At 51.1% G+C, this 23,408-nt stretch overlaps 1 protein-coding gene across 4 annotated transcripts in view; it reads right to left on the bottom strand.

Annotated features, from left to right (window-relative positions):
• PLXNA2 (plexin A2) overlaps window positions 1-23,408 on the bottom strand; it is a 201,046-nt gene that overhangs the window by 162,081 nt on the left and 15,557 nt on the right. For all 4 annotated transcript variants that reach the window (XM_017658745.3, XM_073216994.1, XM_017658746.3 and 1 more), the window contains exons 2-3: window positions 13,661-14,927; window positions 8,358-8,540 (exon numbers count right to left, since the gene is read on the bottom strand). In XM_017658745.3, coding sequence (XP_017514234.1) covers window positions 8,358-8,540; window positions 13,661-14,893 — 1,416 coding nt within the window. In that variant the 5' untranslated portion in view covers window positions 14,894-14,927. The remainder of the gene's footprint in view (window positions 1-8,357; window positions 8,541-13,660; window positions 14,928-23,408) is intronic.

The raw sequence follows: 23,408 nt of genomic DNA, 5'->3' as shown, positions 1-23,408 counted from the left end.
ATTTGTAGTTCCAGTTCCTACATCTTCCCTTGACTGACCCTGCGACCCTGAGGAAGCCCATAATCTCTCTGGATTTTCACATCACCATCTGCAACAAAGCAGAGAAAAAGACCCACCCTTTCTTTTCATCAGAAAATGTTATGGGGTTAATGAGCTAATAGGAACCAAGGGAATCTGGGCCCTTGGATGAAAAGCTAGTAATAGTACAGGAAGGGTAGTAGGAACAGTATGAGAGTCACACACATAGTAATATTGGTGGCAGCAGCCATGGCTGCCATTTACTAAGCATCTACTATGCATCAGGCCCTGGATTATTACTTTATATCCCTCATGTCTGATGTGCACAGCAATCTTGCCAGGTAACATTTATGGACCAGTTGAGGAAAGTCAGGTTCCCCCTCAAGATCAAAGAGTTGATATGCACAGCAGAGCTGTGCAGCCTAGGATATTATGGTTGGCTTGGGAGCATGGAAAGGGCAGAGAATGGCTCCGTGTTAGTTAATTCTGCAAGGCCGCAAGAGCAAACAGCTACTTCCCCCAGCCCTGCCCTGGGGAGGGGTCAGTCCATATTGTTTGGTGATATGGGACTCGGAAAGCTCTCACTGGTGACTAATGCCACTGGATGCCAATGTCCAGCAGGATTAGATTAGTTCAGCTCAGCTGGTCTAGGCTTCTGAATGTTTTTTCCCATGACTCAGGGTTGGGGGCAGGCGGCAGGATTCTCTTCCTCGCTATGACCTTGCAAACGTGGCACTAAAAAGGAGGCTGATCTGACAGCTCCATTCCCCAAGGGAGCCAGAGAAGTGGGGTTTGGGGGGAGCCTCAAAGATAGAAATAATTGAAAGCACTTTCATGCCAAGCACTAGAGTATACACTTTCTTTCATACATGATTTCATTTCATCCTTGCAATACTGCAAAATGTTTATTACTGCCCCATTCCACAGAAGAAGAAAATTGAGGTTCCCAAGTTGAGCATTATTATTTAGGAACATATATGCTCAAGCTCAGCATCGTGCTTTATGGAAATTATTTCATTACGCTTTTTTCCCCCCATCTGCACTTACTATCGTCTAAACATACTATATATTGTAGTTACTCTTTTTTGACTGTCTTCCCACATCAAGATATCATCTTCATCAGGGCAGGCACCTTTGACTATTTTGTTCACTACTGTACTCCCAGCAAATGGCACATAGTAGGTGTTGAATCAATTTTAGTTCAATAATGAATCATTTCATTTAATCCTCCACACAGTCTCATGAGGCACTGTAATTGTCCACCTTCTACAGATGAAGGAACAAGGTCAGAGGTCACCTGGCTAGTAGGCCGAGGGCAGGACTGTATCCCATGAGCTTAGAGACACCTTGTTACATAAACTGGTTTCTACCTGAAGGCAGAGGAATGGACAAGGTGGTCTTTGGAGGTTGCTTCCAAACCAGAGATACATGTCCATGTCTGGTATCCACAGGAAGGCAAGGCTCAATGGCCTAAAAGAATGTACATCTACGTGGTTTGTATTTTCCTAAAGGTAAGAGCTTTGTAAACATTTGCACCTTGGCCTCTTGAAAATTCTGCAGTCTATGTGGGTCCCCTGGATTCTGTGAGCTTGCGTCATTACCCGCCTCCCCGACCCTGCCCCTGAAACACAGTTCCCTGCCTTTCACCTGTCCTGTGATAAAGCCCTCCTGAATTCCAACCACACAAGCTGCATGCCTCACTCAGGGATTATCCAGGACTGGAGCATGTAAAAGTTGCATAAAAGGTGCAAGAAACAAATAAATCTTTGGTTTCCCCCCTTTCAGAATGGCTCTACGAGACCAGGGCCATCTTCCCAGGGGTCATCTGGGGCTCTGGAGAGAAACCCGCACCCCCTTTCTACACCTGTCATGGTCAAGCAGGGGGATGTGGCAGCCGGGGGTGGGGGTTTCTGTAAATATGTCTCCTTCCCGGTGCCAACCAAATGCTGCCTTTCCCAGCTTTCAGAAGACCAGTTCTTGGGACCCAAGAGGGCTATAAAACAACAAAACAAACAGCGAGTTTGGCGGCAGGAGCCCGGGCAGAGAGCCAGACTCATTACTAGGGATGTGGTGGCGAGCTCCCAGACACCACCCCACCCCTTCCATGCAGGCTCTGGGGAAGGGGAGAGGGTGTCTGCGCCCCACTGCCCTAGCCCCCAGCACTGCTGAGCTGCGCAGGGCAGTTCGGGCTTCCGGCCAGGGTCACAAGTCCCAGGGGGGCTACGAGGTCTCCTCGAGTTGGACGTGCAGCCCTGTCTGTTTACTCCATGCAGGGTTCACACTGAGAGACGGGTGAATCATTTCCACTCAGGGGAAGGAGCGGCTATTGTTCAGTGGGGCTGGCCCAGAGAGAAAGGCATGTTTCTCGGTTTCTCATCCAACTTGGCCTTCTGTCCACCAAGACAACCCCACCCCACAAGGGAGCTAAGTATCAGGTTAGGAACTTGCGTGTGTTTTGGGAGGAAGTATAAATGCTGATATCAAAACGGAGAGACCACATAACCTTGGGCAAGATACTTAATATCTCTGTGGCTCAGTTTCCCACATCTGTAAAATGGGGTAGAGAGGCAGGGGGCAGGCAAACACTATACTTAGTTGAAGTCTTTGCAGAAGAAAGAACGTGCCACGGAAAGGTATTCTGTAAATAATCAGTGTTATCAAATAACTGAGCAATAAGCTGGGCTGGGGAGAGTTCACATTTTGGTCCTCCTGATGGAGACTTTCCAGCATCTAAGCTGCTCCAGAAAGCAGCTCACAGTTTTCCTGGCTTTGCTTAGTAAATCATTTGTGAGGTTACAAAGAGAAGAATAAGCCTGGGACGTCAGGGCTTCCTGTGGGCTGCTGACTGGAGACCTTGGGTTGGCATGTCCCTTTGGGAAAGGCAGAAAGAATTTTCCCCAAGAATTTCACACAGGCATTTCAGCAGCTGTGGTGAGCTAATGGGAAAGAGGGTGGTGCCAAAAGAGGCCGGGGCCCTCCCCCAAAAACTTGAAAAGGGCTAAGTCTTTGCGGATCTGCAAAAATGTCCAGGAGTTCAATAGAAAGGGGTCTGGTGGGGTAGGGGTGGGGCGGAGGTTACCTGAGCCTTTGCACCTGCCTCCCTGCTTAGGCCAGTGTGCAGGTGATCGCAGTGAGGCAGACGGCTGTCCTTGCTACGCTGGGGATGTCCAGGCAATGGTGTTCACACTGCTCCCTTCTCCTACCCCATCACCGTTTCTGAGAGGGCCACCCCACCCTCTTCTAGATGCATGAACCTGAGAGCAAACGTTTTTCTTGTTACCTATCAAATGTTCTCTTGTTTTCTTGACTCCTCACCCCACCGCCACCCTAACCAGACACCCCCAACCCATCCGATGCACAGTAACTTCCTTCTTTTGCAAACTAGCCACGTCAACGGGAGTCACCCTGGCTGTCTGGTTCTATTCCAATCAGAGCAAATAGGTGTCTGGAGTAGCTCCCCAATACAGCTGAGTAAAATCTAATGAGACAAATGTGTGAGAGGTGTTGGGTCTGACAGTAGGCTGGGTGACATGAATGTGAAAAAGAGTGTCCCTGTCGCTCAGGGGCTGGGAATCTCAGGAGACGTGGACACGCCAACTGCCCCCACGTCAGATGCTGTTGGAGCAAAACCACGTGCTGAGAGGGGTCTGAGGAGGTGCAGCTCACAATGCTCAAAGGGACAGGGCAAAGGGCAGTTCCAAAGCCTTGCACTGCACTGGAGGTGTCTAGTGGGGACAGAGAGCGGGGAGCCACCAGCTCCTGCAGCTCTGGAAGGTCCCTGGGCCCAGGGACCAGAGGAGGCCTCCGGGGACAGAGAGCCGGGATGGAGGCAGCATTGCAGCCACTGTAGATAGAATGAAGTAGCCAGAGGCACTCTGCCTGAACTTTGAGAGAGTTCTTGCCCCTGAGCCCTGGTGTCTGTCTGCTCTGCTGAGCTCCTTCCCTCCTGTCCGCCAGGACTCATGCCAGACTGCCTCCGGGACTCCTCCCTGCAACCCGGGAAGGCCTATTAAATGAGTGTGTGGCTCCCATGCCACCACACGTCCTCTGCCTGCTATGATCTTATTTCCCAGCATCTCTTATCTGGATCCCCACAGCCTGTCATTCACAGCAGGGATGTCAGCACAGTCTGCTGTGCCCGCCCCAGACACCCTGCTTTTCCTCCCTGACGTCTTGCCCCAGGCCTGCGTGTCCCCGTCACTGTGGCCGAACCTTGCCTGTCTGCACCAAGCCCCTCTCTCCTTGACACTGAAGGCCCTTCCGCTGCGCTCAGACGTCAAGCTTGAACCAAGGGCGTCTGCAACACTGACTTCCAGGGGGCCTCAGCCTCCCTCTCTGCCACAGCCTGCCCTCCAGCATCACCCACTCCCACTGAAGGAACTGGGGGAACAGTGGGGGCACGACTGGCGAGGGGGGAAGCCCCCTTGCCAGCACCATGCCTGATGACTATTCAGTCTCTGCTTGAATATTCCCACTGACTGGGAGCTCCTTCCCTCTTGAGTCAGTTCTGTCCATTATGGGACAGTCTGGCTGCAAGAAACGTTTTCCTTACATTAAGTGGAAATCTGCTTTACTTTAACTCCTACTCATTGGCTCTATTCTTCCCTCTAGCAACACACCAAATAAATCAAATTCACCTTCCACAGCTTAACAGGTAAGCACACAGATTGGAAATCAGGTGATCAAGGTTCAAATCCTGCCTTTGACATTTACTTGCTATGAGACCTCAGACAAAAATTTTGTTATCTTTCTTAGCTTCTCTTTCCTCATCTGTAAAATGGAAGGAATCATAGAACTTACATCACAGAATAACATCAAGATTAAATGTGTTAATAGCCATAAAGCTCTTAGAATTACATCTGTCACATAACAAGTGCTCGATAAGTTATATTATCTGGAGGAAGCTGTTTTGTCTCCTCTTCTTTCCTTGGGTTAACATCCTTTTAAAAATATTCTGCATCTAGCATGACTTTCACAACCTTCAAGTTCTTGATTATCTGGTGCTTTCGTTTCCTTAACACCTCTTACAATGTTATCTCCAGTGTCAGGTGGAGCCACCACTTCTCCCAACCTGGAAATAATTCTTCCATTAGTGTGGTGAACGCTAGCTAACTGTGGTTATGCCTGCACCGCCCGGTTAGCCTATGTCGCTTGTGGTCAACAAAGACCCCAAGGTCCTTTTCACTCGATCCCCTAAGGGCTTGGATTCCCCCTGTGCTCAACCTCTACCTTCCACCTGACCGAGTCCTCCACTCCCCTCTCTGCACTCTGGACCCTCCCTGCACGTGCTTTGCACCTTCTCAGTGTGGTTCCCAGGTCTGGGGGGCCCTTCTCTCGCACCCCCAACTCATTAGATTATCCATCTCATTCCACCTTTAAGCAAATCCTGGGGATCTTCTTGACGAAGCCTTCCAGGCTGATGACACAACAGTAGACGGGGCCTCTGGAATCGCTCTGTCCCTGTGGCGAATCCTTGCCTGTCCTCTTACGGTCTGTAATGCCTTAGCCTATGCGAGTACTGTGCACCTTGGCTTGAGGCCTTGTCCTTATTCTGCCTGTTCCTTCCGTGTGTTGGTGCCTCAAATAAACAGCGGCCTCATCTGTGATGTTCCCCGCAAGCAAGTATGTGACACAGCACATAACACACCTCGTGGTCATCCCACTGCTGGTGAGTCTCTGCTTCCTCTCAACTTCCCCACCTAGGGACATCCTGTTCCTACGGGCTGCAGTGGATAAGGGCCGGACAGCCTGACAGACGCCTGGTCAGGCAGGGAAGGAGTGAGCTGTTATGACGCACCCTGCTTCCCTCCCCTCTCCAAACTCTTAGCTAGGTTTTTTTTTTCCTTTATTTTCCTTCCTGTGTTGAAAGAGCTATGGGGCCTGGACCACAGTTGGGTTTCCTGGGGACATTCCATAAATTCCTCTTGGGCTGTTTCTCTGGAAAGCAGTGAAGGCGGGTGGGTGGGTAAGCGGGAGGCCGACGGGAGCCTGGGTGTATCAGGTGCCTCTAAGGAGTGTGGGTGGGAAGGAAGGGTGAGTTACCCAGAGAAGCAGAGGAATTATGAGCTCATAGAAACAACCGAAGAAAGAGTGAAGAGTGGAAAGGTACAGCCAACTTGCAGGTTGGAACAAGCTGTGATCAACCACGCCCCCAGCCTCCCCTTGAACCCACTGACTGCCTCCATAGTGGCCTGCCCGCCAGGCCCAAGAGAATTTGGCTCACCTGGGCATGTGCCATGGAAAGACGCCCCAAGCAGCGTGTGCTGGGAAGGATGCACAGAGATGCAGACAAGCTCAGTCCAAGTTGACACTGACCTGGCTGGGTTGCTCTTCCTGCATTCAATCCTCATCCACCCATTAGGAAACATTAATTCCTTAACTCCAGTCTCGGACCAAGAGAGTGGAGGCATGGCCCCTCCCGAGCTCCGCGGCAAGCCTGGACCCGCGGACTGTTCTCGGTCTCCATCCCCAGGCTCTGTGGCTGCTTCTTTAGGTAAAAAGGGTGCCAAATTGGGTGTGAGGGCAGGAAGCAACTTATCCTAGACTCTATGCTTGGCAAGTTACTTTTTTTCTCTGAGCCTCAGTTTCCCTGCAGAGTAGTGAGACTGTTGGGCCAGATGACCTCTAGTATTCCTTAGAGAATGGTTCTCTTTTTCAAAACAGTTTTGGGGTCTATCCCAAAAAGGAGGAAGGAAATAAATATGAATAAAGCATGCCCCTGCCTTTAATAGAACTTTAAAGAGAATAAAGGAGACAAGCAGGTACACAAATGATTCCCAACAGTGCTAGAGGTGCTGGAAGGAGAGGGGAAGGCGCTGAGCACCAGCCTAGTTGTGGCTACTGCTGGCCTCTGGAAAGCTTCTGGGCAGTTTAGAGAAAGGTGGTCTCTACAAGCAGACGAATTAGTAAGAGGAGCGCTGCGAGTGGATCTGTATACCTGAGGGCACATGGCTTGACAAGGACAGTTCAGGCTGGATTTCAACCGCCAGATGCCCCTTGGCCCAGTGCCCCTGTGCAAGGCACAATCTATGCAACTGAACAGGTACTCTGCATGGAAGTAGCCAGCCTCAGGGGTCTGGGCTGAACCCTGTCCTAGTGGAACAGACCACTTTTAAATCTTAGTCGAATCTCACAAGGCAAGTCCTTCCCTCCCCCATTTGGGAAAAGCAAATTCAGGAACCACAGTCATGCTCTTCTCCATGTGCCTAAAAGCCAAGCCAGGGTCCACAGTCCCAGGCAGAGTGGAGCGCAGGGGGCAGGTAGTAAAGGGAAAGGTGGAAAGGGGGTAAAGGGCTGTGGTATCGTGAGAACCAGAAGACACCTGGAAGGTTCAGCATCTCCACATCAACCCAGACCAGTTTTGCTCACCAGCTCTGGCAACAGCTCAGACAAGCAGAACACGGAAATGCTTCCTGGGGCTCTCTCCCTGCCACCCTCCTGCCACATCCCCAAATGACATCTCTCCAGAGGCTAGAAATGGATTAGGAGGGAAGGGCTGCAGGGGTGACATCAACATCAAGGGGAGACGTGGTGAGGTCTTGCCTGTGCCTCCATTCACAGGTGGTGGGGCTGGAGAGTAAGCTTGGGAAAAGGGGATTAGCTGGGACTGGGAAGACTGTGGCTGTTATGATCCCACATAATGAACCAGACTGTGCTCCGTCTCTGCACCCTAAGCCCTAGACAAGCAGCGACAAGCTGTTGGCTTTGTCCTGCCACACATGAAGCCTCCCGTGCATCAGTCCCACACGGCCATGCCTTCCAGCAACTGGAGGTGCCCCCTGGCAGGCACAGGACAAGATGTCTACTTCCTCCTTGTCTTGGGGGGTGGGTGTGGGGGGGTGGGATAGAGTCTGATTGCAGGAAGAGGAAAGAACAGAGGATGGCCTCTTAGCCAGACACCACAGTTCGCCTGTGTTTGAGGAACTGGTGCCCATAATCTGCTTCAACCAGCTGCTTTGGACTCAACAAAGACTTCTGACCAGTGTAATCAATTCTGCAGGCCACGTGGAGGGGTCTGTGATGCGGATGATCCATAATATAGATAATCAAAAGATCAGTTCCACTTGGAGATATTGACTTTTTTTCTCCTTTAGGCAGATGCACCTTCCTGATTCTTTGAAGTTTAGGCAATATTGAAATATGTTTGCATGCCCTAGACACCCAGTGACTAATGGTGTGGAAGCAGCTAGAAGAGAAGCCACAAAATGAACCCCTACCTACTACCCCATTCTGAATCTCCCCACACAAGAACTGCCTGTAGTGAAATTTTTATCTTCCAGGAAGGGTTCTCAGCTGAGGAGCTGAATGGCATCGGGGTATCTGGGCTCACAGACTCTTACCTTTTTCAGCTTGCCACTTTTAGTCCCCACAAAAACCACACTGTAGCCATTGTAAACGTAGGAGGCCACTGAGGTCATGCGGTCCCGGCTGGTGGTGTACAGGGTCAGGCCCTCCACGGGAGTTGAGCCTCCAAGTGGCTGGTTGATGTCCAGTCCACAGAAGTTGTCATCAATGGGGACGGGCTGCACGGAAAGGAAGGGGATTGGGGTGAGTAGCTGCGGAGGGATGGTAGAAGCAGTCTACACAAGCCACCCCCCATTGCCAGCCTAGGGCACCAGGCCTCTGAGAGGTACAGACATGGGGTTTAGGAGCCCAGCACATGCTGCCAACATTACCATCTCCCTAGCTGACTCCTGTGAAACTAGAGGAATCAGCCACTTTCCTCTTACTCACCTGCAGCCACCCATTCACTTTTCTACCAAGAGACCCAGGGGAAATTTGAAAGGTGATGGCTTTATACTCATTTTCTGGCTATTTTTGTGTTCCTGTGGACCATGCCATTGTGTGGGGATGCTTCTATTTGGACAGCAGAGATTTAGTCTAAAGGCAACATCATATGATTTCTCCAGCCTGGAGGGGGTTTCCTGTTTATTTCTTGAGCTGCAAGATCTCCCTTTGGGCACAAAGAATTTTAAGCCATTCAATTAACCACCACATACGGGGGGCAGATTGCAAAGTGTCATCATAATACAGAACAGGGGCTTGTACTTTGGCAAAGTTGCTTAACCTAAAGAAACCTCAGTTTCTTCATTTGTCATACTTCCTGCCCACTTTGCTGAGAATTATTGAAGAGCACGTGAAACAATGCATATGCCAAAGAGTTTTTGTTAAGTTGTACATGATTTCCACTATTGGGTGTTACAGGTCTTCTCCAATGTTGGGGTAGAAGTAAATAAAAGAGAATTCGGAAGGTGATCTTTTGGGAGGGACTGGGGCACCTTTGAAAGAACATCACCTGGAACAAGGAAACAGCAGCTGGGCAGAGGGCAGGGAGGCCTGAGTTCCGGCCTCTGTGTGCTGCTAAGCGGCTACATAAATTCGGACCTGTTGCATCCTCATTTAGGGGCTGCTAAAGAGGATATTAATTGATTACTTATAAGATTTCATTTAGTTAAAAAATGACGTATGCTTCCTTAAGTCAGGGGCTGCTGAAGGGCTGGTGTTCTCTGCACAGTGCCCAGCTGGGCCACGAAGAGTCCTCTGAAATGTCCCAGTTGATTGCGTGACGTGGAATTCTGGAAGCACAGGCGACAGACTCTGGGCCGGAAAGAGCCCCGAGTCCTGTGACCGCTGTTCCTTCTGGGTCTGGAAAGGCATCCCCGAGGGGGAAGGAAGTGACCACCGTGGGAAGCATAGAAAGCGTCAGGGAGAAACCTGCAGCCTGTTTCCTCCACCTCCTCTGCCCCGCTTCCCAGGGAAGAGCGGGCTGGTGCATCCCTCGCTGACAGCCTCGCTTCCTTGGAATAACTGGTTGATAAGCTAGGGCATGTGATTATTAAGCTAGGGACTTCCCTTTCATTCCCTTCTCAGATCCAAAGGGAATAGAGGCGCATGTCTTGGGGTTCCTTGGGGTTTTGTAGAGAGCTGCTGCTCCTGTTACTGGGAGGAATGGTGGTGCTGGTCCTTGTGTGTGTGTTTCCCTTTAGGAAAGGGAACTAACTTTTAGGTTAAGGATGACCTTGAACGACTAGATAGATGGAGCCCCACAGAGCAGCAGGGATACGCTTCTCACGATGGGTGTGAACCAGTGGTCTGCTGGGGCCAGCTCATGAGGGATGACTGTGTACATCTCCGCACTCAGTGGCATCTCACTGGTGGCTGGAAATCAGCCATGGTGGGAATATTTACACCAGGGAAATGGCAAGTGCTTCTGATGACATCTTCCCTGCTGCCCCACCACTGCTTGCATAGAACCAGTTGTTTAATATTTATTAGCACATCACTAGAGCCAAAGATAGGAATTTCTGGCTTTCTAGAAAGCAGGTCAGAAGAATCAGCTACTCCTTTGTCAGTTTTCTACTTTTCTTTCTCATCTCTACATGCAGGCCTATAAGACCTGGTAAGTGACCTGGTGAGACTTGGGAAGTCTAGATTCTAGTGCTATCTCTACCACTATTCAGCCACGTGACATATCCAGCCATATGTCACACAGCCTCCCTGAGCCTCAGTTTTCTCATCTGCAAAGTGAAAGAAAGCTTCCTTTCAGTTTTGAAAGTCCTTGATTTCACGGCTCATTTCTCTCTCACTTTCTCCATGGGCTGGTAAGGCTGCAGAGTCTGGGCACAGGTGTAACCCGAGCCAGCTTCTGAGAAATGACAACAGAAATTACTTGCCAGTAATTGCAGGTTTCTTTCTTAACTCTGGAATCTCCAGACCTTAAGGCAAATAGTTTGTATGGAGCCTAAGCCCCCCGAGATGGTTTGACATTTGTTTCCATCTGCCCTCAATTGCCAGATACTTCCAGACATCTGATGTCCCTCTCCTTTTGCTCAGATGGTGAGAGCTTGGAGTGTGGCTTTCCTTAGAAGCAGCATGGCTAAATAGAAAGAGCTTGGACTCAGAAGTCATATGGGCTGAACTGAATTCAAATCCTTGCTTGGTTGTTTACAGTCATGTGGATTATAGACCCACTTACTTAGTTTCTGCGAGCCTTTGTTTCTCCATCTGTCAAATGGGGATGATAATCCGTGCTTTACAGGGTCATATCAAGGATCAAGTGAGATAACAAATGGCCCAGCACAACCTTTAGGTACATAACTGCTTTTCAGTGAGTGATAGTTTCTTTTCTCATCCCTTTGGGGGAAGAGCTCAAACCCTTCATCTAAGAGTTCCATGTTAGACCAGAGGTCATATTAAAATTCAACCCTGGGACCACAGCATTGCTCACCAATCCTTAATTCCCTCTAAGGCCACTAAATATCTCTGGATGCCCAGGTCTGAAAACCCTTGGGATTATGAGGATTTTTAAGGAGCCCTTTCTATGACAGGTTCCCTGTCACCCCTCACTGTAGAGGCTGCACCAGAAAAGTGTGACACTAGGCACTGGAGTAATGGTGGTGGGGTAAGGGTCTGTTCTCTCTGAGGTCCTGGTCCCACCTGTGCTGTCACCTCTCTCCCAGTGTCTTTGGTCACTAGTCTGGGCTTGTCTCTCTGCAAGCAGTGGAGCCAGAGCAGGGTGTCGGCTTCCTCTCCTCTCTGGCTCAGCAGCAGGCAGGAATCAGCAGTTTCCTCCTGACAAGGCCCCCTCTGAGCAATGGGAACCGGGCAGGACACTGCAGGAGTCATTGCATTTCCTCTCCACTTCTCCTTGATTGGTTGGGGCCATAGGTTACAGAATGGCAGTGCCACAAAGAACCTTAGAGATTATCTAGTTCAACCTGGTCACTGTACAAAAGTGAAATCACAGCAAATAACTTGTTCTTTGTTATTATGATTAATGTTAATAATTGCAGGTGCCACTTATTGAATGCTTATCATGTGCCAGGTATTGTGCCAAGCATTTTACAACTATTTTCTATTTGATTTCATAATAACCATAAAAAGGGAGTACTATTATTTCTATTTTGAAGACGAAAGACTTACAGGTCAGACTGGGAACCTAACTTGCCCAAAGGCACACAGTCTTGAGTGGTAGAATTGGCTTCTAAATACAAATCTGATGGTCTTCAAAGCCTATTGTTGTGATCACCCTCCTGTCATACCAAGAAAATGATGGTAGGAACAGAAGCATGGGTCGGCATGATCCACTTTCTTGCTTTAAGAAGTGGGTTTTGGTCCTGAAAGCAGGCTCCCTCGGTTTAGGGTACTCAGACGGCAGCCATGGTTCCCTTGGTGTCAGATTTTTCCCCAGGCTGCAGATCAAGAGCCCACAGCTCTTCACACAGAAGCCTGTCTTAGCACTTGTCACATGGCCTAATGGTTAACTAATAATGGTAAACCCAACATATCAAACATGGTGCTAATCTTGCCATTTATTATCTCATTTGATCATCTCAGGAAGTGGGCATTATGATTCCCATTTCAAAGATGATAATGTAGTGATGTTAAGTTACTTCTGAAGCCAGGAAGCAGCACAGATGGGATTTGTGGAATTTGAACTGTAGTTCTTTGTGCCTGAAGCCCAAACTCTTAGCCACTGTGTTATATTACCAGCGGTCTCTCTCTCTCTCTCTCTCCCACTAGATTCTGAGATACCTGAGAGTAGTTATCATGTCTTTTTATGTTTGCCTCCCCAGCGCTCAGTATAGTACTGGATACTCAGAAGATCTTCAGTATGCTGTTGATCAATGGATGAAGGGATGGGTGACGGATGGACAGAGGGATGAATGGAGGGATGGAGGGATGGGTAGGCACATGGATGATGGATGGATGGATGGATGGATGGATGGATGGATGGATGGATTACGGTGACCACTTAGATGGCAGCATCTTGACCTTCAGACATGACAGTGCTCGCCCCTGATTTTCTCGTCTCTGCTATCCTCAGGTCTGGATACTCAGCTCACCGTCTCCTCATTTCCCCTTGCCCAGATTCCTGATTCTTCTTCCTCCGTTTTCAGTCTGCCAGCCAAACTCGATTCCCCTCCCTCTGCTCTGACTGACATATCCACCTGCTTACTCGACCCCTCAGTGGCTTCCCAGTGGCCCACAAGGCCTTGCAGGTGCATGGCCGGGTCCCTGTTAGCTCCGACTGGCCTCGCCGCCCACCGCTCTTTCTCCCACATGGCCTGACCCAGCTGCAGAGACCTCTTGCTGTTGCTCACACTCCAGACGAGCCCTGCATCCTCTGCCTTTGCTGCTTTCTCTCTGGAATGCTTTCCCCAGACGCCTACCTCGCTCACTGCCTCAGCTCCCTCGGTCTCTGCTCAAACACCACTGTCTCAGTGAATCAGTCCTCCTGGGCACTGCCTCTCCCCTTCCCTGCCTTTTCTTCTCTACAGCAATCAGCGCCATTTGACGGACTACATTGGATTTATTTGCCTTGCCTCACTCACAAAATCTCCGTGAGCACGGGGGGCTTTGCGGTCCGGCTCACTACTGAAGCCAGCAGGGGCTACAAGGCTGCCTGGTGTAGAGCAGGCACTCCACCTGTGTATTTGGAATGACTCAGTGGATCAACAAATGTGCCCCAAATGTCTGGTATACATCAAACCCCGTGTTATTAGCTACCATATGATAATCTGCAAACCTCTCTTATTTCAGGCCCTTTGCGGTCTGGGAGCAGGGTGTACAACGGGCCACCAGCAAGAAAGTTGGAGCTGACATCACAGATCGGGAGTCGAGCAAGATGAGCGCCTCTTACCGCCTTGGTGCACTGGACATCCTTCCCCAGCAGCCAGTTGAGCTCCAGGTTGCCCTCACCCTGGTAGCAGGACTGCAGACGCTCCTTGATCTGCAGGTTGATGGCCCGGATGGGGAAGGCACAGAGGGCAGAGTCATCTGGCGGGTAGTGATACTGTTTCTGCCCTTTGGAGAAGATGGCAAAGAGCACGTCATCCTGGCTGCTGATATTGAAGGCCTGGGCCAGGGAGTCCCCGGGTTTGGCGAGGTAAGCAGCCTGCAGGAGGCGGTATTCCACCCCAGCCCGAGTGCAGCCGAAGGGCAGGGACACGTACGAGTGGAACTTGGGGTCATCTTTGCAGAGACGCACGATGCGCGAGGTGTAGAAGAGGTCTCCGGCGGAGTTGATGGCTACGCCCTCGGGGGTCTCGGGCTGGACAGTGAGGAAGTAGACGAAGCCCCCACTGGCGAAGCCATAGATGTAGAAGATGTCAAAGTGGGAGACCAGGGCCAGGGTGTCGGAGGGGATCTTGATGAGGGAGGAGACAAAGTCGCTATGGAGCTCATAGTCGAGCATGGCGGAGGACTCGGGGTCTCGAGGCAGCTTCCTGCTGGACAGAGTTGGGAAGTAATCCTGCTTCCCGTCCACGGCAGTGCCAATGAAGAGCTTGCCATCCTCGCCCTCGGAGCGCACGATCACCCCGTACATCGTACCCGTCTTGTTGACGCTGGACAAGTAGTGCTCCTTCTTGTGGGACGGCTCCACAAGGATGAAGAGGTCGTCCAGCCGCAGCAGCTTGCAGACGCCCTGGTAGAGGCTCCCGCAGGCCAGCAGGCGGTTCTCTGAGTAGTCGATGATAAGCAGCTTGTTCACGTTGTTGGTGAGCGTGAGCACCTCGCTGCAGGGCTGCACAATGAGGGGAGGGTAACAGGACTTGTTGTCTTCCTCTGGCCCTGTCTTGTGAGCTACCTGGATGGTCAGGTTGCCCGTGAGCTTGTACACCCGGTTGATGGCCCCGACATACACCGCCCCCGTCCCTCGGTGGACAGTCAGGTGGTTGAATGTCCAATCACGGTTCTCTGTGTGGAAGGTGCTAAACTGAGGCATGCCGGCAGCCGGGGGGGCCAGCAGCACCCAGACGACTGAGAGCAGGACCACAGACCGGCTGTCAACCTCTGTGGCCCGTGGCCAGGGCCTTCTGTGTTCCATTCTGAGTGGGGCCAGGACGGGCACACAGATCCCCTGGGCTCTCATCTACTCCACCTCCTGGACTGGCCCTCACATGGTTCTGGAAAAGACAAGGCAGAGCGGTTAGATGGAAAACACATCCGGGGAGCAGAGAGGAGGATCGTGTGACCCGGAGTCCCAATCCTGGCTAGCTCTGTATCTTTCTCCTGTATTTCCGTTTTTCTATTTTAAACATATTTTCTGCCTCTTCCGGATGTTCAGGGAATCCTATTATCTATTTTGGTCTCCAGTCTTTATGCTGTAAAACGCTTTTTTTACTTTACAAAGCATCTCTATTTCTGTCCTCTTAAGGTACCATTTTTCTCTCTCAGAGAGGTTAAAAGACCATTTAAGTTCACCCAGCCTGTCAATCCCTACAGCCAGTCTTCCCGACCCAGGTGCCGAGTCTGGCCTCTCCCGGGCCAGCGCAAACCCCTCCTGTTTTTTGAGAGCTTGTTGGGAAGACTCTCCCAGGCTCTCCAGGTCAACAATTCCCAGAATCGGACATTGCAAATAAAATTCCTTCTTATTTCAGACTTTCATCCCCACGCACTGCTGTGTTTCTTAACTTTATTGTGTTCGGTCCTCCGCAGGGAGGGAGAAGAGCTGACCATCCTGAAAAACAGTGCCTGTCCCTGCCCTGGGGCCTCCTCCTCTCCAGAAGGAAGAATCCCTGATCATTTGTTGTTACAATTTGTTAGAAAACTGAAATGCACCGAAGCCCATAGGACTGGTTTCCCACAAGTCCATTCAGGCCATTCAGGAGCCGGAACAGCCCCGGGGAAAGGGTGGGCAACTAGAGGATGCTGCCTGCCTCCCCAGTGGGCAGCTGCCAGGCCCTGGGGACATGGCTTCAACTTCTGCTGCTCTGCAGAGGGGCACAGAGGCTCCAGCTAAGATGACTGGCTGAGTCCAGCTTCAGCCACCTGGGTAAGAGTTCTGGGTTTGGAAAATGTGGGGAGGAGTGAAGGGAGGTGAGTTGAGGGTCACTGCTGGGGCCTTCTGACTGTCGAAGGATCCATGAAACCAAACGCCTACCCTGGGCCTCCGCCTGTCCTGCCCTGCCCAGTCTGTCTCTGGCCCTGACTTCTTTGCTCCCTCATCTGCCTCCCCATCCCCAGCCTCTAAAACGCTTGTTTGCCAAGGAAACTGTCCAGAGAGGCTGGCGGGGCTCCTGCGGAGAGCTGGGCAGCGTGTGGGAGAGTGGAGTATGTCCTGTTCACTCCAGCTGCACATTTATTGAGAGCCACACTGGGGGTGGCAGCAGAGCTGGCTGCAGCCAGTTGTCCAGCACAGAAATCTTTTCTCCAGCTGGACAGACTGTCCGGCAACTTTCTCAGACAAGTCCAGGCAGGACTCTGGGTGCAGAAGGCAGCGGGAGTGGAAACACCCAATCTGAGGATGGAGAATTTGCTCCGAGGCAGCTTAGGAGAGCCCTGTCTCCCTCCACCCGCCCCAGCCTGGCTGGATCGGTTAGAATCAGAACAGACGCTGCCTTGGGAATCACACAGGGTTTGCTCTGTATCTTTAGAAAAGTCTCCTCGACTCTGCCCCAGGCCTGACAGCCGCGCTGCAGGGCCTGGGCTGGGCCCCACCTGCCTGCTTTCCTCCAACTGGGCTCCACCGGGGTTGTTCTGCTGTGACTCAGGAGGCCCCAGGCTTCCTTGGAAAGAGGAAGGCAACACCGGCAGGAGGCCCAAGCTGACCTCAGAGACTCTGACCCAGCCCTTCCAGCCCCTTGCGCACACCGGCAAAGCCTCCCAGAAGGACAGAGCTTTCAGTTTGAAAACCAGAGGTTATTTTTAGCTCTATCCTGGGGCCGGTAGCAGGACGTGAATTCCTCAAGAGGAGCTGTGGAAAGGAAATAACAGAGTCCTTACATTCTCTAGCTGGCCCGGGAACTGCGAGAGGCCATTCTGTGCACGCCACTGTCTCTGGGTAGGAAAGCCCCTTCGGTGACAGGTGGAGGGCAGTGCAGAAGGCTCCACAAGGAGCCTTAAGGAAGAGAATCATTCTTACTGTGCTGCTTTTGGGGGTGTGCCTTTTAAAAAGTGCTCTCTGAAACACCAAGTCTATGGACAGTACACTCCTGCCTTCTCCACAATATACACACACATATATGTTTAGCCTGTGGCTGGAAGAAGAAGGTCTGGGTAGCAGAGATAACATCAAAGGACATCGTGTAGGGTTAAGATCAACCATCCCAGCTCCCTGCACAATTAACCCCCACCAGACAGTTTGAATAGTGAATGGCTTCTGTTGTTAGGCAGAATGTGGGAATAAACCTGGGACCTTGGACAAGTCGTGTCTCATTGGCATTTCTGGTAGAATGGAGATAATTACAGTACCGACTCTCAAGTTGTCATGAGAGCAAATGAGATAATGCAAGGAAGCCTCTTAGCATGGTGGCTGGCACACAGTGCATGCTCAATTCATGCTAGTTGTTATTGTTCTAGTTGAAGCCTCCCTAGAAGACTGCAATTCTGGAATCCTGCAGAGCCCTCACTTCTCTTATTGCTCCTTTCCACAGGAATGAACATTGTGGGTAGACCATTGATCCCCAGCTCTCTCTGACCCAGTGAGGAGGCTCAATCCAGGAAGCATCTGTGCGGGAAAAGGGACCAGATCTGCGGTACTCTCTATCATACTATTGCACAAGTCCCAACGTAGCTGCCCTGCAGCCTGCATGAAGGATGGTGGAGGTGCAAGGTCCTGGGAGTTGAACTATGAATGGGAAATTCATAGTGGATAGAAGCCATGAAATCATGGGGCTGGAGGAAGAATAGGAACATGGGAACCCAGGACTCAAATTCTGCCTGTGTCATCCATGAGTTGCAGGGCTTTAGACTGGCTAGCATCCCCCTGAACCTATTTCTTGTCTTAAAATAAAGGATGTTTGAATAGCCAGTTTGTAAGATTTCTTCTTTCACATACCTTGATAGATGCTTCCTTTAACTTCCAGAGTCTGTGACTGAGATAGCACTAGGGGCCTTCCACCTTACCTGGTAAGGCTGGTTAGGCCAGGAGTTCTCAACAGATGACTACAGTTGGGCTGTTTTTCCTCTCATTCCTCAATCAGCATCTAGTCTGAGACAGAATGGTGACCAGCCAAGCTAATTCATTTCATGAGGCTCAAAGGTCACCTGTCTGGAAGCAGCAGGCACTGACACATGCACTCAAGAGTAGGTATGTTCGGCAGTGCACGATGGCAGGGGAGGCCCCCCAGGGACCTAGGCTTTCACAAGGACGACTAACTTCAATAGCAAGTCGAGAGCCTCCGGCTTCCCATGCAAAAGCTGATAATATCAGGTAACTGTTCCAAAGCAGGGCCCAGCTGGCAAGGATCAAGTCTCTCATCCAAGTTCAGAGGAGGGCAAAAAGGCACCCATCTTTGCACCTCTGATGGGAGACAGTGCGGTGGTATGTGGTTAAATGCATGAACTCTGAACTTAGATGCTTGCCTTCAAACAGAGCCAATAGCTAGGTAAAGTTGGCTGAAGTTCTTAGCCCTTCTGTGATGCTATCTCCCCATCTATGTAAAATGGGATTCACACTAGCATCTGCGTCATAGGATTATTACAATGAAGCCAGTTAATGCATACAGCGCACCCAGAACAACGCCTCATCCATTTGAAGTACTGGAGATACATTAGCCTTATTAGTAGTAATTTATTTGTCAATATTTCTAGCTCTTTACCTCCATCCATTCTATGATCTTAGACTGAACTCCCTATCCTCAATTTGGTAGAAGCCAGTGAACATCTGACTAGGACTTTCTATACCTAGCATTTCCTCCTAACCCTGATTTTCTGCTAACCTCAAGACTTTTCTCTGAATAATGACACCTCTTTCCTTCTGTCACTTCTCCTCCCTGTCTAGTTTGTGACGTCACTTTGTCACGTGCATTCTCAAGAGCCATAACTTGCCCATTGTCTCTTCTCCTTTCAGTTTCCCTCTCCCCGACCTCATGCCTCAATCCCGGGCAGGCTGCTCTGGGATGCTCACTCCATCAGCGGAGCCTCCCGGGGCGTCTTACACTGAGTACTCCTGAGGCCAAGGAGAGGCCACGCTGGTTTCTCTGGAAAGCGAGTGTCGCTAAATATTTAATTTGAAAGGCCTCTTGACACCATCTCCCGATCAGGATTCAAGAGGCAGGTGTTGGTGACAGCCAGCGAAGGCATCTAATGCCTTCCTGGTCAGCTGCTGCAGGCGTCGGTGGCAAAGTGGGGAGAAAAGGGCAGTCAGGCACTTCCAGGGCAGCTCAGGGCAGGATCCTCTCCCCACTGCCGACCCGCTCTGTTGCCTTTTTCAGGAGATCTGGACGCACACGCCCTTATGCCTTCACTTGGCCTCCCTTATTGCAAAAGGGGCTGGTACAGAGTTAAAGCAGGGATACAATTTTGCCAAATTGAGTCAACATTCATGAGAGTAGATGTCACACCCTTGGGCCCATCTGTAGCTCCACCACCACCACTCACTCTGTACTGTCACTGCCAGAGCCACTGTCATCACCAGCACCATCCTGGCAATGGTATTTTTTCTTAATGACAATAGTAAAAGGTGCCTACTACTGCAACTGTACCTACTGGGTGGCTCCCAGAACCAGGCTCCTGAGGATCCAGATGGTGACAGAAGACAGGTAAGCATGCGACGGGGGCCTTGAGTCGGAGCAGTCCAGCTGCTCTTGGGCTTCACTGCACCCTCTCTCCTCTCCCAGGACAGATGGAAGTCTGTCCTCTCCCCCAGCTCTTCTTTCTACTTATTGGGACCTTGAAGGCAGGAATTCAGAGCCACAGCTGCAGGAGATTGTGAGATTACAACAATCCACTAGTTGTTTTTTTAGATGAAGAAACGAAAGCCCATGGAAGGAGGACAAACTGTCCAAGGGGACCCCAAATGAGTCAGGGACAGACTGCAATCAGAACTTAGACCCTGAGACAGAAGCCTAGTGCTTTCTCCATCATCACACGAGGGTCCTGGGAGTGGGTTATGTTCTGCGTTGAGACGGCCCTACTTGGGGGAAGATGATGCCCTTTGAATCGCGGCGGTCCATGTGGGGCAGGAGTGGGCCTGACGCGGGGTCTGGACAGGGAGGCGGTGCACAGGGCAAACTTAAGGAGGGGCAGAGGGTAACAGATGCTGCTAGAAGCTACATCGGGGACAATGGCCTCTTGTGACCCACTCTAGGCCCAGGCAGGCCCAGGCAGTTGTCATAGGCAATAATGTCACCGCACCTTCCCTTGAGGGTTATGGTATCCCAAGCCACATCCCTCTGGGTTGTGGGCAACTTCACGGACGGAGGTTAGCTATAGCCTCTTCCCCTGAAGAGTCAGAACTTCAGCAGAAGGGACTAAAGTTAGGTATTAAGGGGACATCCTATCTAGAGAGGATTCCTGGGGCAAACTGCCAAGGGGATTATGGAATTTCCTGACAGTGAATTTTCCTGACAGCTGTGTAGGAACAAGTTGACACAGAGGCAGGGGATTTGTCCCAATGACCTCGGAAGGCTCCTTTCGGTTTAAGATGTCTATGAATTAAAGTCCATGAGGATAAAATGTCTAAATGTGAGATTCTGGGGCCCCAGCTCATCTCCTGTGGGTGGAATGACCCTGAGGACCCGTCAGAATGTCATGTGCACGGCTGTACACGCAAACATTGCGAGCGTCGCTCTGCCTGACACCGACCTCAGAGGTAGTCCCAGCACGTTGGGTTGCACAAGGTGAGTGAGAGGGCGAACGCAAAGGCCCCGGGTAATGCCGACAGCTGAAAGGCCTCAATTAGAGTGGAAGGAGTTATCTGGTATTTAAATAATTATTAGATTGAAGGAATAATCATGGGTTTGAGCTGATTTTTTCCCTACTGTCACCCTGATGGTGTCTATAATATTATTATTCAAATGCCCATGATTCTTACTGAGAAGAGACCAAGAAAGAGGTGGGGAGGGGGTGATGAACAGGGGTGGGTGGGAGAGGGACTCATTTAATCTCCATGTGACAGGGCTGCAGGAGGTACATTAGTCGTTTTCTTATTTCAGCTGTCACTCATGCACAGACATCGACGATTGTTATTAGTGTATTTTATGCACACGATTTAAAGGGGAAAGTGGGGGGTGGTGCGGAGAGGGAGAATTTCGTACAGAAAATAAAGGGACCAAAGGAACAATTTAGATGTCACTGTATACCAGCTGCGTTTGCTTCATTAATCGACTGTCATTTTTTTTCCCCCAGACTGTGCGCCTGAATGTGACGCTAAGTGACTCTACGTTGTCCCAGAGAGACAGGCAAGGAGGGTAAGGGGAGGCAGAGGAGGAACTCAGGCCTCTGCCCACGTGTCCTCTGGGCCTCCTTCCCTGAGAAGGTGAAACAGAGGAAACCGTGGCCTCCCCAGTGGGGGTCAAGACAGCTTTTGGTGCCAATTTCTAGCCAGTCACCTTCTCTCACAGTGAGAAAGGAGATCCCCTACTTGTCTTTATATGTCATTCCTTTCTCAGATCCAGTTTCTACTAACCAAGGAGTAAGAGAAGGAAACTGGGTGAGGCTCTATAAAAGTCCCCATTAGGGGTGAAAGGAGAACCCCTATTCCTGGCGGTGGGGCAGTGAGGGGCTGTGTCACGGGCCTTGTGTGGCTCTCGGCCCTGGAAAGGGAGGGAGCAGAGCCCTTGGGTCCCGCACGAGCACATGGCAGGGATGGACGTTGCCTCTCAGACGGCATGGAGGGCAGAGGCAGGCTGACAGGGCCACGAACACGAACAGGGCCTGGGTGGTGGCAGGAAAGGCAGGATGGCAGGTGTTAGGGGTTGAATCGGTCCCCCCCAAATTCATATGTTGAAGTCCTAAGCACCAGGACTTCAGACCGTGACTTTCATTGGAGAGAGTCTTTATAGAGGTAATTAAATCAGAGTGAGGTCAGGAGGTTGGGCCCTGACCCTGACGCCTGATGTCCTTATAAAAAGGGGGCAATTTGGATGTAGAGACCGGCACTGGAGGCAGGTGATGTGGAGACACACAGGGAGAAGGGAGCTGCCTATCAGCCAAGGAGACAGGCTGGAATAGATGCTTCCCTCCCGGTGGCAAACTCCTAGGGCGGCCAGGAGTGACGTGCTCTGCCGTCTGGGCTCAGGGATTGTTCTTTGGAACAAGAGGGGAGTGTGTGCGTGCCCGCGCAAGCACGCACTTGGGTAAGCCATTGCGCGGCCTTAGGGATGAAGATCCTGTGGCATCTCCGCGGGGACCGTAGGCCGTGAACATGTGCCCTTTCACCCAGCTGAACCCAGGGGCCCTGAGGACGCACTCGCTCCGCCTCTCACCACTTTCTGCCCGGTGGGATGAGAACCTTGCCCATCTCTCACCTCTCGGGCTCGTCCTGCAGAGGGTCCCTATCCTTTCTGCCTCCCCTGGCCTCTTCTGCTCCCGCCTAGAAGAGTCCACGTGTCACTTGCAGACCCCAAGAACCTTCTGGGATGCCTTGTGACTCCCAGCCAGCAACCTCCTTCCATTCCTGCTGATTCTCCTCCGGCCCCGTCCCAGGGCCACAGCCTTTTCACTCCAGGGAGGGGTTCTCTGGTGCTTTTTTTCCCAGGTCTCCCAGTGAGCTCTGATGGAGCCCTGGAAACAGCACCAGCTCTCCCAGGGCCTTAGCAAAACATCCAGTGTTTGTCTTCCCCTCTCACAGGCTATAAAAGCTTGGAATTGTCTCCCTGAATTATGAAGGGTTCCAAAGACATGCACTTGAGGGGTGGTGGAGGGGAGGGGGCTCAGCTCCTTTCTGGGGCACTGGCTGGGCTGGCTTTGCAAAGTCAAAACAAGATTCATTACCTTGGGGCCAGGAGCAGGGAGATACACCGTCTGACCCTGCAGACCTGCCCCATATGTCATGGGCCTGTCAGAAATCTCCCAGAATTCCCTTTATTATCTAAAGGTCGCCACCCGGGCAGCACCGAGAGAGCCCATGGAATAAACTAAACTACAAGAGCAATCAATTTCCAGCAGCTGCCTTCCCGGCCACCCTGACCCCCACACCCTTCCCTGGGCTCTGCCCTTTCAACCCCCTCTGGGGGAAGGCCAAGGAGGAGCATGCTGTGCCCTGGCCACCTCACCCTTGGGGCAGAAAGAATTTCTGTGAATTAGCAGGGCTCTGAGGCAGCAAGCAGTCGGCCCTGGGAGCTCACCTGTGCTCCACACTATGGGGGCCTAGGTCCCCCCTCTTTCTAGGTCACCCCTCTTCTCCCCTGATTCCATGCTGGATCCTGTTTAAACCATCCTAGTCATGAGATGCCATTCTGATGGGCATTATGGGATGGAAAGACAGGGAAAGAAATTTCCAGGCTCCTTCCAAAGGCAGGAATAAGAAGAAAAATGGAGATGTGGTGTTGCTAAATCCAGTCAAAATTCTTGCTGGGGGACCTCACACCCTAAAGGCCATGAGGAGCATCAGAAACTCCCATCTGTTTCCTATAACAAATCTAATAAAGAGAAGCTACCATTATTATTTTTCCTATTAATTATTTACTATTTTTACTATTCTTATGATGCTATGTGGCACT

The sequence above is a fragment of the Manis javanica genome, chromosome 11, assembly GCF_040802235.1.
Source record: "Manis javanica isolate MJ-LG chromosome 11, MJ_LKY, whole genome shotgun sequence".
Lineage (NCBI taxonomy): Eukaryota > Metazoa > Chordata > Mammalia > Pholidota > Manidae > Manis > Manis javanica.
Note: the sequence above shows the minus strand (reverse complement) of the source record. Positions and strands in the feature narration are given on the sequence as shown.